Genomic DNA, 16,575 nt, shown 5'->3' with positions numbered 1-16,575 from the left:
GCCCAACCAGGAAGCAGGTGGGGTGATGTAGTGGCAATGTGGCCTGCCGTAAAGCTCAGCTTCAGAGTCCATCTGTCCTGCAAAACTTTCCCAGGGCACATTGGGTTGGAACAACTTGTTTCTCATCTGAACTACTGAGCCCCAACCCTGCTTATTCTGATTCTATTGGTCTGATGGTGGACGCCATCAACTCCTTATTTTCTGTGTAATTCATTTTTAACCATAAAATTTACACATGATTGTACTGGAACTATTATATACATCACAGACATTGATTTGAACTCTTATTTGAGCTCCTTGTGACACCTACTTCTTTCCTTCTGCCTTTCCTCCCATAGAAAAAAGTCCCCAGCACTAACTGATACCCATATACTGATTTCTTTGATCTAACAAGTGTCCTTCCCCCTAAAATCCAGATTTTGGCCTTACCCAGGTAGCGACCTTAGAAATGTAAGGAAAGGATCTCAAAGTCTGCATTTTTTTTTTTGTCTGCCAAGTTTTGCCACCTCTGATCGTTGTTGTTTGAGATGTGAAAGGAGATGAAGTCACTTCAATGACATCAGTAACAGGATATCATCATGCTACACAAAAGCCCACAAGTCAGATGCAGGTGGTGGCTGAGAAACCAACATACAAACTTTGAAAAATACAAGGGTAAGCCTTCAGACTTTCTCTAAACAGCATCCCCTCCCCTCCGAAATAGTCTCTTCCCTTGACCTCCATTCTTCATATCTTTGCTGAAATTCCAGTCTCCCTTCACCTCCCCCTTCTTTCTCAGCCCCACATCAACAAGTCAGCAGATGCTGGTTCTCCAAGATCTCTTCCATCCATTAGCAGCCTTGCAATTGCCACCATGTGTGGCTAGCCCAGACCTTTACAACCTTCCACCTGAGCTATCCAGATAGATTTCTGTCTGGTCTCTCCACCTTAGCTTTCTCGTTCCAATCCATTTGACACTACCTTTATAGGTTAAGTATTCTAAAGTCAAGCTCTGAGCATATGATTCCCCAACCCCAAATCTTCACAGTTTTCCTGTTACTTGATAGAATAAAGTCCAGACCTCTCAGCCCTGCCTATAAAACCATCTATGCTCTGGCCTAATGTACCCCTGCAGACAGAACTCCAGCCTGTATTGTAGTCAAACTACCTGATCCCTGTTTGCAGCTCCAACCTTTCATTCATGCCTTCTCACTTGAGTCAGGCTGTCCTCCTTCCTGCTCAATACTTTCCAATCCATACCTACCCATTCTTCACATGCCTCTCCTATGTGAAAGGCCTCCTCTTTCCCTGCTGGGCCTTGTTTGTACTTCACTTGCACTACCCATCCTGCTCTGGCTTATATCACAGTTTTTTATGTCCCTATTTTATCTCCCATACTGGACTTAGGTGTGTTGAGGCTAAGGACTGTATGCTATTCATCTAATGTCTCTCCCGGAGCTTAGCAGAACTCTGCACATTATAGGCACTCAAAATAGTTTGTGGAAAGAAGGAAGGGAAGGAAGGGAGGAAAAGAAGGAAAGATAGGAGGATGGAAGGAAGGAGGAGAATGAAGAGACCTCAGAAATAGAAGAGAAGGAAATCAAAAGGGGTTAGAGGGAGCAGGAAGAGAAGCCACTGTGGGAGAAGGCAGGTCATGAAGATACACGGAAAGAATAAAATGCGATGGGACAGATCCTGGGCCGTGTGAGAGTATGGGTAGCAGATTTGCAAGGGAGAAGAACCGAGGAAACTTGCTGGCATCGTGAGAACACTCAACACTAGCCTTGGTTTTCTTCAGTGGCAGACTCAATCACCTTATCTCCCCCACCTTTCACAGCAGAGCTGGAGTCTTTAGGCTGAAAATTGGTTCCTGTACTTTACGAAACCAGAATGGGTAGATGCTCACCTTCATCTTATACTTAATCTAGATTTAATTAAAATATTTCATCTCTATGATAATTAACTCTTTTTTTTTTTTAAGACAGAGTCTCATTCTGCTCATTCTGTTACCCAGGCTGGAGTGCAGTGGTGCAGTCTCCGCTCACTGCAACCTCTGCCTCCTGAGTTCAAGCAATTCTTGTGCCTCAGCCTCCAGAGTAGCTGGAATTACAGGCACATGTCACCATGACTGTCTAATTTTTGTATTTTTAGTAGAGATGGGGTTTCCAACCCATGTTGGCCAGGCTGGTCTCAAACTACTGACCTCAAGTGATCTGCCTGCCTTGGCCTCTCAAAGTGCTGGGATTACAGGTGTGAGCGACTGCGCCCTGCCTGATAATTAACTTTTAATTAATGTTATTCTAGTTTACAAAATAGCCTTATAGATTACCCTAGACAACTCTCACAGCATTCCTGCTACAAACATAGTTAATGGGATTCCCTGATAGCTGCCTCGTGGCATGTGGTGAGCTCCTCGTCTTACACTGCTGGCTCATTTGCTGCTCACTCACATCTCCATTACTCCCTTAACACCAAGTCACGCTCAGAGAGATCCATCTATTACAGTTTCCGGAGCGCAGCCTGCTGCTTTACACGTCCAAGTCTTTGCCCAGATGGTTCTCTGGGTGGAATTTTTTTTTTTTTTTTGAGTCCTTCAACCTCTTCACCTCCAGAAGCCAGGTCTTCTGGGGAGAGAATCAGAGTAGCATCACCCAAGGGACTCTTTGGGGTCCTCCCCTGGGGGGTGGGGGGTCCATCACCAGGTAGCCTAAGCCTGGTATGCTGGGGCTGCCTCAGCTTCTATGGAAACTCTGGAAGATGAGCCAGGATCAGGGAGATTCTAGAACCTGTGCTACTGCCTCAGGCCGGTGAAAAGACAGATGTATCTGCCCCCAGCGCACCCCACCCCAGCAACATACAGAAGGGAGAGTTTGCACAGTAAAAACCCACTTCCCTCGTTAGCTTGCTAGCTAGGCAAAGCAGAGGACAGCTGTTTATACTTACAACAAAGTGGGACAGCAGGAGGGTGGGAGAGAAATTTCAGACCTTGTATTGGCTGAGTTTTGCTTATTTCTGATTCTTAGGGATGCTTCACACTCCCCCGTTTTCAGTTCTTTCTTCTGCAGAATTAATTCAAGACAGTCTGTTCTGTTCTCGGGGGGCACAAAGGTATGGGCCCGGAGACTGCAGACAACAGGTCAGAAAACCAGAGCATTCTAAGATTCTCCCTGATTGAAGGTGGGGAAAAAACAGATTTTCAAGAAGAAAATGAAGCATACAGTCTGAAAAAATATAGATCGAACAATATACTTTTTCACCTTTGGAAAACAACTTCATGTTTTCACAATACAAACGACTAAAAGTAAGTAGAGTTCAACCAACATCTCTTGATTGTTGGAGAATGGTTGGAAGAAATATCTTCTGTATATTTGTGCTTCCAAGAAAGAGGCTGACAAAGTCTCCTGGGACCTGCTAGAAAGCAGGATCAATTAAATGTTTAGGTTTAGCATAAACAGGCACAGGAGGGCTTTGCCTTCTGGGACCAGGGAGCCCCTCTCACTTTCTGGGCCAGTCAGGTGACCTGCAGCACCTGAACTCCTAGGTAGAAGCCTAAAGAGAAATCCACGGCAGCGCCTGAGTAGGATTTCCGCTTTCTAGAATTGAGGGTAGGGAATAGCAGCAGGCAAATGACAGAGAAGAGAGAAGGCAAAACAAAACATTCAGCAGCACAAGAGAACTGGGCTTTCTGGGGTGGGCGGTTGTGATCTCGTGTGCGTGCTCTCGTGTGCACACGTGTGTGAGAAAAGTTGGCAGGGGAGGCTTTGGTTGAAGGAGGGAGGGTGGTTGTTTTTTTAGCCTGGAAAATTGCCACACTGAGACAAAAACCTTAGCACACCCCAGATGGGTGAAAGGCAATAGGAAAAAAAAAAAAAAAAGCCCCCTCAGAAAAGTAACCAGCTGCCTGAACCCTAACCCTGACGTGAAAATCTACCTGGCCAAGAACAAAAATCCTATTCAGTCTGGAGAAGGCTAATCTAAACCTGCATGGGGGCGATACTCGCCAATGGAGCTAGAATACCTGCCATTTATCACCCAAGATAAAGCTCTCGGCAATCCCCTCATGCAAATGGAACCCTGTTTGTGGAAAGGATTAATCCAAGTTGTTCCACGCTGTTCAAAGTGTCTCTGTGGAGTCCGTTCTGTCTCCCCTGCCCCCAACAAGCAATAAATTATCCACACGTGAGCCGATTTCCCAACCAAAAAGAGACAATGTGGGCAGAAGTGGACTTTTGATGCCCACTCCTCGCAAGGGGTTACCCCACCTGGGCTCAAAATAGCAAGCAGGCCACGGAGGGCGCCTCTGGGCACGAAGGACAGGAGCAAACACAGCCAGGAGATTATGCTGCAGCTGGTTAACCACAAGGATCAACGAGCGGACAAACTAGGAAGAAACCCAAAGCCCTCTACTTCAGTATTTTTAAACGACACTGAAAGCAATTTCATGGCTTCCATTTAAAAAGAAGCTGCTCAGACACAGAACAAACCCAATTTACAAAGATTCCAGGCAACAGCCTGAGCTTGTGATGGGAGGGGGTTACAGGGGTGAACAGACGATACGGCAAGGCCGTCTCCAGGCAGCCATTGGCACCTGTTAAAAAGAAGCCCATTTAGGCACACATCTTCAGACAAATTTTCAAGTATTCATTTTAACCCGCTGTTGCCTAACACAAAACCAAGCAAAGATGGGGTTAATTGCCTTCTTTATTAACCTGCTTCCAGAGCTGCTACTTCCCCACATTCTCTCGCCAAGGCAAGTATGTCTGAAAGTCTCAGGAGGCCTTAAAAAGTCCAGCACTAAATCTTCTGAGTCACTTAATCCCCAGCTCTTCTATGTTTGGAGATAATTTCCTTTATGAAAAGAAACTCTAACCTGGCCAGATCCCCCTCTCAGACTTGCTAATGGAACAAAGAAACCTCTCATTAGACTCATCCCCGTGGCTGCAGAAATAAGTGTCTCGGAAAGCACAGCTTTTGCTTTAGCCTCAGGATGGTTTTGGCTGCCGTGGTCCTTGGCTTCCTTTCATGGCATCCTCCAGTCAAGCTCTAGCTAAGTTAGACTTAGAGGCTAGAAAACAGGAGAGACAGGTGCCTAGCCAAAAAAAAAAAAAAAAAAGACTGCCTAGTGATCAGGTTTGCCCAGCAGTGGGATCTGCTCCCTTTCCAAAGGGTGGACTGCCCATGCCAGGAGTGTCCAGAGACAGAACCACCTGCTGAAAAGAAGCTCCTTCCAATGCATGGAAGATAATGAGACCAAATGGCATCGAGGACCCCTTTCAACCCTGAATCTGAGACTGCAAAGACAGGAAGGGCTTTCAAGGCACGTTTGAGAAATTCTTCATGACTTCTCTTTCCTTCCCACATTGCATAGATCTCTCTTCTGACCACAATTAAAACTAAGAACACTTCACACTTTATTTAAGACTCCATTTCCCTTTACCTCATTTCAGGGGGCAATAGTGGAGAAAGCCATTTGTCTGGTTAAGCAAAGCCCTCTACCAACAAGAAAGACATTTCAGTAGCAGAGAGAGGAACCTATATTAGTAATAGGTTATGTTTATTAAGCACTTACTGTGTGCCCCACACGGTACTAAAGTCTTTACATAGATATCATATTAATCTTCCCAATAATCCAAAAAGTAGAATGTTATTGTTAGTGGGATATTACAACAAATGATACTACAACAAATGCCACTGTCTGAGCAGACTTCAATGCTGTGCTCTGAATCACAAAGTACTCTGTCTGGCTTGCAATCCTCCTTTCTGCTATTGTTCCCACTGTTTAAAGAGAAGAAGGAAGAATGTTCTTCTCCCTGAAGGACATTGTCCTACAATAACTGAAAGAAAAGACAGACCCAGCGCTCATACATCAGGACAGTGAAGAAGGCATAGGACCTGGGGATAGGAAAAGGGTTGAGGAAGGTAAGAGTCACACAAAGCTTGTCGATTCTCTTCAGGGTCCCCGACATTAACCTGAGAGCAGTTACGTGCCACAAGGGAGGACTGACCCGGAAATTCCAAATGACTAATTTCAGTCTCAGAGAGACTAACTATGACAAAGAGACCACCCCAAAAGGATTCTGCAGTCAGTTCTTGTCATGTGTGTCTGTTCCATCCTCCCAAGTCTCCTGGCTGCCTAACCCCATGCTTTCTTTTTTCTTCTTCTGTTTTCTTTTTTGAAACAGGGTGACACTCTGGCACACAGGCTGGAGTACAGTGGTGCGATCTCAATTCACTGCAGCCTCTGCCTCCCAAGCTCAAGTGATCTTCCTGCCTCAGCCTCCTGAGTAGCTGGGACTACAGGCATGCACCACCACACCCAGCTAATTTTTTTGTACTTTTTTGTAGAGACAGGGTTTCACCATGTTGCCCATGCTGGTCTCGAACTCCTGAGCTCAAGTGATCCGATCGGCCTTCCTCGGCCTCCCAAAGTGCTGGGATTACAGGTGTGAGCCACAATACCTGGTCTCATACTTCCTTTTGATGGTTATCATCAACACCTTAGGTCAGTGTAAACTGGAAGACTGGAAGCTAGTAGAGTTTTTGTGTTGTTTGTTTGTTTGTTTGTTTGTTTTGAACCAACATTTTTAAGTTGAGAGATTTCATATTTAAAAACCAAGACTTTCAATTTCTCTTTAAAAAATGGTGAATGGTGTGGCCCAAATTCCCTCAAAGGGCAATGGAGGGTAGTAGTTGCTGCTTTAGGACAGGGCATGCACCCTTTGGTTCTCCACAGTCTCCACCAGTCCCTATTGCCTCACTCATTTACAATACCTGCAGGCTTTTAGATGTTGTCACTCATGTCTTAGACCTACAAGTAGCTCTAAGATCATTCCCAAGTTATTTTTTTAAGGAGACTATTTCTCAAGGGGCATGTAATTCTAACAGAAGGTTACAAATCTCAAAGACACAGCTTTGATAGCTGACAGATAGCTTTAGATTTAGAAAACTCAAGCAAAACATTGTATGGATTCCCCTACACACACATACACACACACACACACACACACAAACACACACACACAAAAAAGTAATTCCCACCCTGTTCTTTTGCTAGTATAATATTCTTGGAAGAATGACCTCAGAAAGATCTCAAAGCCCACCTGAATGGGCGATCAGATCACCGCATTTCTGGGAGCACCAAGGCTCTGCTATGGGATGCCCAGTTCTCTTTACAAAACTTGACAGTCCACAGGGCTCTAGGCGCTTCCTCTTTTTATACAGCAGTCTGAGGTCACCACCAATAAATTACTGGTTTAAGGGAAACAATGACAAGCCTTTTCCCTGGAGGACAGGGTTCACTCACTCGATGATTTCCTAAAGTAGTGCCCTCCTTCCCAGTTTGACACCATAATTTTTGAGGCAACAGCACTGAGTCTGTTTGTTACTGTTCTTTACACCCATAAAGCCACACAAGCACCTGCCACAGGAGCACAGCAAACTTTGTGAACAATCATCCTCCTGGCAGTGGAACTAGTGGAGTAATGATCATTGTACTGTTAATTAAGTGGCTGTTTTGTTTAAAGGACTTACCAGGCTGGCTCTAAATTGCCTACCTTTGTGTACTAGTCTAGTTTATTCTCTTTGTGTAGGAAATTTGTTGACCAGTCTTGACTGTTATAAAGCACTGACGGAAATCACTAATCATCCTGTTTTAGTGAAGGCCGACCTTTTCAACATTCAAGATATAACTTAAATCTAGAGTAAAAATGGCTCTCCCCCAAAAAGCAGTAATAATTCCCTAAATTGGTAAAGAGCTGTAGGATGGAAGGTTTGGGTTTGCTTTCAAAGCCACTTTTCATCTGTAGGTGTTGGGGACACAAGGATTTAGGGAAGGAGGAGAGAACAGGGTGTAGTTAGGCAAGGGACAATTTCTTCCACCTAACACCAGCTTGGAAATAGTTGACATCTGATACCATTGTCTCTTTGAGATTTGTAACCCTGTGTTAGAATTACACGCTCATTGAGAAATAGTCTCCGTTTTTTTGTTTATTTGTTTTTTAATCACTTGGGAAAACATTAACTTTCTCTAAGTATCCCTTACTACTATCAAGGAACTTTGTACTTTTTTCCTCTTTCAGAAACAAAAGTGATCAATTTTTTTTTAAGAGACAGGAGAGGGGCTGGCAAAGGAACTGGAAGACCCTGTGTATTCTGAAGGCCTTTAATGCCTGCTGCCATCCACCTCCTCCTGGCACCTCCTCCTTTCTCTAGCCTCCTGCCATCCACCACTGGGAAAGGTCTGTTCCTAAGCTTTCTGCCTAGCTAAAATGGAGCCAATTTAGGGACAGAGTACAGCTTTTCATTACACACACACAGATACACACACACTAACACACAAATCAACCAGCTGCAGAGCGAGCAACAGGAGGTGGCAGGATGCTTGCCACTGTGTCATTGGATTTGTAAGCATCCCCTCCAAACTGTGGCCAAGGCTAGTTATTCCCTGGGCTAAAGCCAACCTGAGAAGTTGGGGACCCTGCCAAATCCCTGACAGCCCCTAAACCTGACTCTGTTGCCAGAGCCACACAGGAAAGTCATTCATTCTTTAAAGAAAGGTTCAGTAAAAGATTAAGGAGCCCAGTATTTGCTCAGCAGTGGGCTAGCTGGATAGAGGATATCTGGGCATTCACTTTAAGGAACCTAAAATATTGGGGGGATAGGAGTATGACATACACTCATTTAAAAGTTGAGTAACATCACAAGGGATGCCACTCAAAGCAGCATGACCTGGGCTTCAGAGCCAGACAGACTGGGTGCAGATCCTCATTCCGGGGTCACAGGCCAGTTCCTCATCTCTCCAGACCCTAATTTCTTTACCATGTAATAGAGGTAATGGCACCTGCCTTGTAGAGTTATTGAGGGGATTATATGAGGTCAGTTACACATAACAAGTGCTCAATAAATGTTTGAATTTTGTTTGTTTTTTAAAGAACATCATAGAATAGTTGAGAATTAGGTTTAGGTAGCCCAGTGGCAAAAGAAGTTTAAGATTAGCCCATTGGAAAACAAGCCTTCCTTGAAAAGAGGAAAGAATTATTGTGAAAAAAAGTCTCACATCTAGTAGATACTTTAGAAGTGGAAACATACGTGAAGGGAGGCCTTCTTATCCCTCTTGGTCATAGAATTTGTTGGCTTTGTTATGAATATGAAAATGATTATTGTCTATTACAGAAAATCTGGAAAGCATAGAAAAACCCCAGGAAGAAAGCAAAAATCAAATAGAATTCTGCACCAAGGAACACTCCTACAAACATTTTGGTTTTCCTTCCCATATTTTCCAAATGCATATTCTAACATAACTGAGATCACACTACATACACAATTCTGAATCCTGCTTTTTGCCCTTCATGTTTCAGAAATATTTTCCCATGTCACTAAAAATTCTTCACAAATAACATTCGCAATGCTCACATGGAATTTCAGATGTGGATGAACCAAAACCTTGTCATCTACTCCACTAACAGTGGTTACTTAGGGATGCTCAGACATTTCACTATTTTTTTAAAAAAATGCTTCCACAAATACCTTTGTGGCATAAGTTTCTATGAGTGGAATTACTGTTCTAAAGTTTCTGCTGAATACAAAATGCTTTCCAGTGAGGCTGTCCCAAGCCACATTCCCACCAGTGACAAGCGAGAGACAGCTGGTCTTTTCAAATACGGAGACCAAATATTATCTTTGAAAAAAAAAAATGGATTTTTGCCTAATTTGGTAGTCACCAAATAGCATCTCATTGTTCTTTTAATTATCTGCTTCCTTTTAGTAGAGATCCCTAAAAAGATCTGAAAGGAGTCTTCAGATAAAGGAAGGAGCTTTCTTTTGTCTGCCAACAATCAACAAAAATATTTATTATGCAAACCATTTTGCTCCGAGTTTTATCCTCTTTCCCTTTTCGGACAGATTTGGGAGATTTAACCTTTCAGGTTTTAGATATCGTGCAGGGAGGAGTTTTGAGGTACGGTGCAGCTTACGGTCCAGGATAAAACATACCGATTCTGCCACTACCAGGCTTTGTGAAAAGCAAGTCATGAAAATGTTCTGAAATTCCAGACCTTCAGTAGGTAGGATCTACCGTGTCTATAAAAATATGAAGATCCTGAAGTTTCATTAAAGATTTGAAAAAAGTAAAAGTGTTTTTATGATTTTATTTTCATTTTTATTTCTTACCGTTATCGTTTATTGTAAAGGATATTATAAAGGATACAGGTGAAGAGAGAGATACATAATGTAAGGCCTGTGAGAAGGGGCGTGGAGCTTCCGAAACCGCTTCCAGCCACCACCCTCCAAGAACCTGGAGTTTCTTTTTTTTTTTTTTTTAATTCCACAAATGTAATATTAGAATTGATTTTATCTGGTCATTAGTGTGTGTCCTAACTTGTTCGTTTCTGAGAGTTCCATCTCCCAGCCCGGATATCATCTTTCCTGTATCGGTGAAAGTGCAGAGTAGATGAGAACCTTCAACCCCCAACATTAGGGAGGGGTCCCAGACAAAGGGGGAAAGTCATGCTCTCTAGAGAAAAGGTTCCCTGCCTCCGAACTACCTCTGGAACACTCCAGACTGAAATGTTTCCTCTTTTGATAAAAAAAAAAAAAAGGGGTCGTGCGTAGGGTGCAGTCTGGGCAATTCCTCTCCTAGGGACAGTTTCGGGGTGGGGGCCTCTGAGATCCGTGTTGCGGCGCAAGCACCTCGGTCCCAGCTCTCTCCGCAGCGGCCACTCCGCCTGCGGGCGCAGTTTCTCCGCCCTGCGCCACACTCGCTCCCCGGCCCCACCCAGTCTCCGCGGCGGCGGGAAGTGGCGCGAGGTGGAAAGCACTGTCTGCGCGCCCACTGCAAACCTCAGCCAGTCTGGGATCGCTTTAAACGCTGACCCCCACCCCCACTCCGCCCCGCCCAGTTCTTCAACCTAATTTCTGATTCGTGCCAAAGCTAGTCCTCCGCTCAAAATCGTGGAAGACGCCGAGTATGGGGACCGAAGACCTGGGTTCAAGCCGGGCTTGGCATCCCTGCACATCCCTGGCATTTCATCTCTCCGGGCTTATTTGCTGGTTCCTCCGCATGCGGGCCTTGTCTGGTTCACGCCGGATCCCCAACGCCTAGAACAGTGCGTGGCACGCAGTTCGTCCTTCTATAAATATCTGACTAAACGCATCTCTGTCATGGCAATACCCACACGGTGTTGTGAGAATGAATGAGTGATTCTGTGCAAGATCCTCGTGATCTGTTACAAAAAGTACTGGTCGCTAAATTACTCTTATAATAAAGCATAGTTATAGAATAATAAAGCACTATTCACGAATTGGTTACCACTATTATGAAATTACTGAGCAATGCACAGCTACGTCTGATCACAGTCTCCAGAATTATGCCAAATCCTACCTTCTTCTGAAAGTATCTCCTAATTATCTGCACCTGACCCTTGTGATGCTGTGAATGTGCACGTATAGTTACATCCTCCGAAAGAAGGATCTTTACTCCTTTTTTCTTCTGAATAGGCTGCGTGTGCTGAAAGCGCGGGGAATGGCGTCGGAAGCTTGGCCCTACTTCCAACATTGCCGCCTACTGGTTGGGTTACTCCGGCAAGTCACTTCCCCTCCCTGGGCCTCAGTGTCTCTACTGTAGCATTCCCAAGTCTGGAATTCCATCCACTTTAGCAAGGATGGACGCGCCACAGAGAGACGCGTCCCTAGCCCGCGCTTCCCACCTGTCTTGAGGCGATCCCGCTTTTCTCAAACTTAGCAAACGCCTCTGGGAGGTCCTGTCCCGCTCCAGACTCACTACCGACCACCCGCGAACAGCAGGGTCCCCTGGGCTTCCCAAGCCGCGAACCCCTCCGCCCCGCCCGTGCGCCCTCCTTCCTCGCGTCTGCCGCTCTCCCCTACCCCGCCTTCTCCCTCCGCGCCCCAGCGGCGCATGCGCGGCGCTCGGAGCGTGTTTTTATAAAAGTCTGGCCGCGGCCAGAAACTTCAGTTTGTTGGCTGCGGCAGCAGGTAGCAAAGTGACCCCAAGGGCCTGAGTGCTCCAGTAGCCACCGCGTCTGGAGAACGAGCGGTTACCATGGAGGGGATCAGTGTAAGTCCAGTTTCAACCTGCTTTGTCATAAATGTACAAACGTTTGAACTTAGAGCGCAGCCCCTCTCCGAGCGGGCAGAAGCGGCCAGGACATTGGAGCTCCAAAAAAGGGTCACGGAAAGGAGTTTTCTTGACCATGGCTATGTGGTGCGCGGGGGTGGGGGGGAGCAGGATTGGAATCTTTTTCTCTGTGAGTCGTGGAGAAACGACTGGAAAGAGCGTTCCAGTGGCTGCATGTGTCTCCCCCTTGAGTCCCGCGGCGCGCGGCGGCTTGCACGCTGTTTGCAAACATAAGAACATTCTGTGCACAAGTGCAGAAAAGGCGTGCGCGCTACCTCGGGACTCAGACCACCGGTCTCTTCCTTGGGGAAGCGGGGATTTCTTGGAGCGAGTTACATTTTCTGAATTTAGAGGCAGAGGGCAGCGTGCCTGGGCGGAGTTCCCAGAAGGAGATTGCGCCCGCTTTAACTTTGGGGATAAGCGCCTGGTGACTGTTCTTGACGCTGGGTGCGTGTTTGTGAAACTCTGCGCGGCCCACGGAGCTGTGCCAGTGTCCCGGCACAGTAGGCGGAGGGCGGGAAAGGCGGGTGGACCCACCGCGCGGATCCTCTGAGGGGATCGAGTGGTGGCAGCAGCTAGGAGTTGATCGGCCCGCGCGCTTTGGGTTTGAGGGGGGAACCTTTCCGCCGGCCAAAGCGCGCCTCTTCCCCACGGCCGCGCATGTGTCCGGCAGTTCGAGAGTTTGGGATCGTGCAGAGGTCAGAGGAGTGGTTTGACCTCCCCTTTGACACCGCGCAGCTGCCAGCCCCGAGACACGCGCTCCGGGTACAGGAGCGGGTATGGGGGTGGGGGTGCGGGGGAGGTTAGGACCGCACCTGGGCTGCCCGGTCGCCGCCGCGAAGACGGGCAGGTGCAAGTGGGGAAACCGTTTGGCTCTCTCCGAGTCCAGTTGCGATGTTTAACTGTCGGTGATTTCCAGAAGCCTTTTGAAACCCTCTTGCTAGGGAGTTTTTGGTTTCCTGCAGCGGCGCGCAATTCAAAGACGCTCGCGGCGGAGCCGCCCAGTCTCTCCCCAGCACCCTGTGGGACTGAGCCTGGCGTGTCGCCCAGCGGAGCCCCTGCAGCGCTGCTTGCGGCCGGTCGGTGTGGGCGTGGTGGGCAGCCGCGGCGGACCGGGGCTGGACGACCCGGCTCCCAGCGTGCCCACTGCCTGGAGGCTTCCAGCTGCCCGCCTCCGGCCGGGTTAACTGGATCAGTGGCAGGGTAATGGGAGGCCACCCGGGAGAGTGAGGAAATGAAACTTGGGGCGAGGACTACGGGAGCAGACCCCGTTACCTTCTCCACCCAGGAAAATGCTGTGTTCCCTAACGTCCCAAACGCACCAAGTGATAAACACGAGGATGGCAAAAGGGACCCACGCCCCGGAGGAGCGGCCGCTTGGGGGAGGAGGTGCCGTTTGTTCATTTTCTGACACTCCCGCCCAATATACTCCAAGCACCAAAGGGCCTTCGTTTTAAGACCGCATTCTCTTTACCCACTACATGTTGCTGGAAGCGCAGAATGATTTGTGTTTAGGCAGGCGTGGGAAAATTGAGTTTTTGCGCCGTAGGAGAATGAGTCTTTGCAACGCCCCCGCCCTCCCCCCGTGCTCCTCCCTCCCCTCTTCCCTCCCTTGGCGAAAAACTTCATACAAAAAGTTAATCACAGCCCCTCCTCGCAGCACCCACCCCACCCCCCACGCCGCCTGGGAGTGGCCTCTTTGTGTGTGTGTGTGTATGTGTGTGTATGTGTGTGTGTGTTTTCCTCCTAAGGAAGGTTTTTTTCCTCCCTCTAGTGGGCGGGGCAGAGGAGTTAGCCAAGATGTGACTTTGAAACCCTCAGCATCGCAGCGCCCTTTTGTTCTAAACAAAGAATTTTGTAATTGGTTCTACTAAAGAAGGATATAATGAAGTCACTATGGGAAAAGATGGGGAGGAGAGTTGTAGGATTCTACATTAATTCTCTTGTGCCCTTAGTCCAGTACTTCAGAATTTCCTGAAGAAAGCAAGCCTGAATTGGTTTTTTAAATTGCTTTGAATTTTTTTTTTAACTTGGATAATGCTTGCTGAATTGGAAGTGAATGTCCATTCTTTTGCCTCTTTTGCAGATATACACTTCAGATAACTACACCGAGGAAATGGGCTCAGGGGACTATGACTCCATAAAGGAACCCTGCTTCCGTGAAGAAAATGCTCATTTCAATAGGATCTTCCTGCCCACCATCTACTCCATCATCTTCTTGACTGGCATTGTTGGCAATGGATTGGTCATCTTGGTCATGGGTTACCAGAAGAAACTGAGAAGCATGACGGACAAGTACAGGCTGCACCTGTCAGTGGCTGACCTCCTCTTTGTCATCACGCTTCCCTTCTGGGCAGTTGATGCCGTGGCAAACTGGTACTTTGGGAACTTCCTGTGCAAGGCAGTCCATGTCATCTACACAGTCAACCTCTACAGCAGTGTCCTCATCCTGGCCTTCATCAGTCTGGACCGCTACCTGGCCATTGTCCACGCCACCAACAGTCAGAAGCCAAGGAAGCTGTTGGCTGAAAAGGTGGTCTATGTTGGTGTCTGGATCCCTGCCCTCCTGCTGACTATTCCCGACTTCATCTTTGCCAGCGTCAGTGAGGCAGATGACAGATTTATCTGTGACCGCTTCTACCCCAATGACTTGTGGGTGGTTGTGTTCCAGTTTCAGCACATCATGGTTGGCCTTATCCTGCCTGGTATCGTCATCCTGTCCTGCTATTGCATTATCATCTCCAAGCTGTCACACTCCAAGGGCCACCAGAAGCGCAAGGCCCTCAAGACCACGGTCATCCTCATCCTGGCTTTCTTCGCCTGCTGGCTGCCTTATTACATTGGGATCAGCATCGACTCCTTCATCCTCCTGGAAATCATCAAGCAAGGGTGTGAGTTTGAGAACACTGTGCACAAGTGGATTTCCATCACCGAGGCCCTAGCTTTCTTCCACTGTTGTCTGAACCCCATCCTCTATGCTTTCCTTGGAGCCAAATTTAAAACCTCTGCCCAGCACGCACTCACCTCTGTGAGCAGAGGGTCCAGCCTCAAGATCCTCTCCAAAGGAAAGCGAGGGGGACACTCGTCTGTTTCCACTGAGTCTGAGTCTTCAAGTTTTCACTCCAGCTAACACAGATGTGAAAGACTTTTTTTTATACGATAAAGAACTCTTTTTTTAAGTTACACATTTTTCAGATATAAAAGACTGACCAATATTGTACAGTTTTTATTGCTTGTTGGATTTTTGTCTTGTGTTTCTTTAGTTTTTGTGAGGTTTAATTGACTTATTTATATAAATATTTTTTTTGTTTCATATTGATGTGTGTCTAGGCAGGACCTGTGGCCAAGTTCTTCGTCGCTGTATGTCTGGTGGTAGGACTATAGAAAAGGGAACTGAACATTCCAGTGCGTGTAGTGAATCACGTAAAGCTAGAAATGATCCCCAGCTGTTTATGCATAAATAATCTCTCCATTCCTGTGGAACATCTCTTTCTTCCTGTTCTTAAGACGTTTGGCTACACCATGTGATTTTGCTGTAGAAGATGGCACTTATAGCCAAAGCCCAAAGTGACATAGAAATGCTGGTTTTGCAGTTTTCAGGAGTGGGTTGATTTCAGCACCTACAGTGTACAGTCTTGTATTAAGTTGTTAATAAAAGTACATGTTAAACTTACTTAGTGTTATGTTCTGATTTCTGTTGACATTCTTTTGGCTGGCAGAAGACAAAAATAATAGATACGTTTATGGTAGGCAAAGCACTATCCTAGGTATTTCATTGTAATATTTTACTTACCCCCTATCACAACTCTGTGATAGATTCTGCTTCTGTTACTAATTGCATCTTACAGAAGAGGAAACGGAGGCACAGAAAGCCTAAGTAACAAAGGCATGTGGTAAGTAGCAAAGCCTGTATTTGAAACTGGGTAACATGACTTACGAATCTGAAGCCTTAACCACTTGAAGTTCAGATGAAAGTTTAGAAATGGCCAGCCAGCACCCATTTGTATGCAAGATCATCTTTCAGAAGCATAAGCATGTATAAAGAAGAAAAGGTTTGCAATCATGTTTGGATTTTACTCCCCCATCCACATGTGAAACCCAGGTCTGTGCAATGCCAGGCAGTGTGTGCTTTCCTCATCCAGTCTTAGTGTAGATAACCATCACTCCCTTTTCACAGACAAGAGAACTGAGATTCAGAGACTCCATACATGGCACTTTCAAGGGGGCAGAGTCAAGAACTAATTCTGTTTATTGTTCCAGCTCTTGCTTTTAACTATTACCCACTATTGTCCTTCAGAACACCTGGGCATAAGTCAACTGAACTGCTAATAAATCCAAAAGTGAATGTTTTCTTCACAAAATTAACCATGACCAAAATACTCCTCTTGTAATATCTTCTATGCAAATCTCAACACTTTTATTCTTAAACTATTGCAACACCTAGCACCTCCTCAAGGACTCAGCCA

The 16,575-nt window shown here is 46.4% G+C and overlaps 2 protein-coding genes across 2 annotated transcripts; both read left to right on the top strand.

Annotated features, from left to right (window-relative positions):
• Positions 1 to 12,034: 12,034 nt before the first annotated feature.
• CXCR4 (C-X-C motif chemokine receptor 4) lies at positions 12,035 to 15,239 on the top strand. Its single transcript, NM_001112630.1, is given in 2 exon segments — positions 12,035 to 12,049; positions 14,196 to 15,239. Coding segments are annotated over 2 exon segments (1,059 nt in total).
• On the top strand, positions 12,056 to 13,117 carry LOC110740851. The gene has a single exon (XM_021923561.1). The coding sequence runs from the start codon at positions 12,081 to 12,083 to the stop codon at positions 12,660 to 12,662; it is 582 nt and encodes a 193-aa protein (XP_021779253.1). The 5' UTR covers positions 12,056 to 12,080; the 3' UTR covers positions 12,663 to 13,117.
• Positions 15,240 to 16,575: the final 1,336 nt, after the last annotated feature.

This window comes from Papio anubis, chromosome 10, assembly GCF_008728515.1.
Source record: "Papio anubis isolate 15944 chromosome 10, Panubis1.0, whole genome shotgun sequence".
NCBI lineage: Eukaryota > Metazoa > Chordata > Mammalia > Primates > Cercopithecidae > Papio > Papio anubis.
This window is presented reverse-complemented; position numbering and strand designations above follow the sequence as displayed.

Bases quoted from the DNA above. Each gene is read 5' to 3' on its own strand.
- LOC110740851 (XM_021923561.1), top strand. From the start codon at position 12,081: ATGTACAAACGTTTGAACTTAGAGCGCAGCCCCTCTCCGAGCGGGCAG.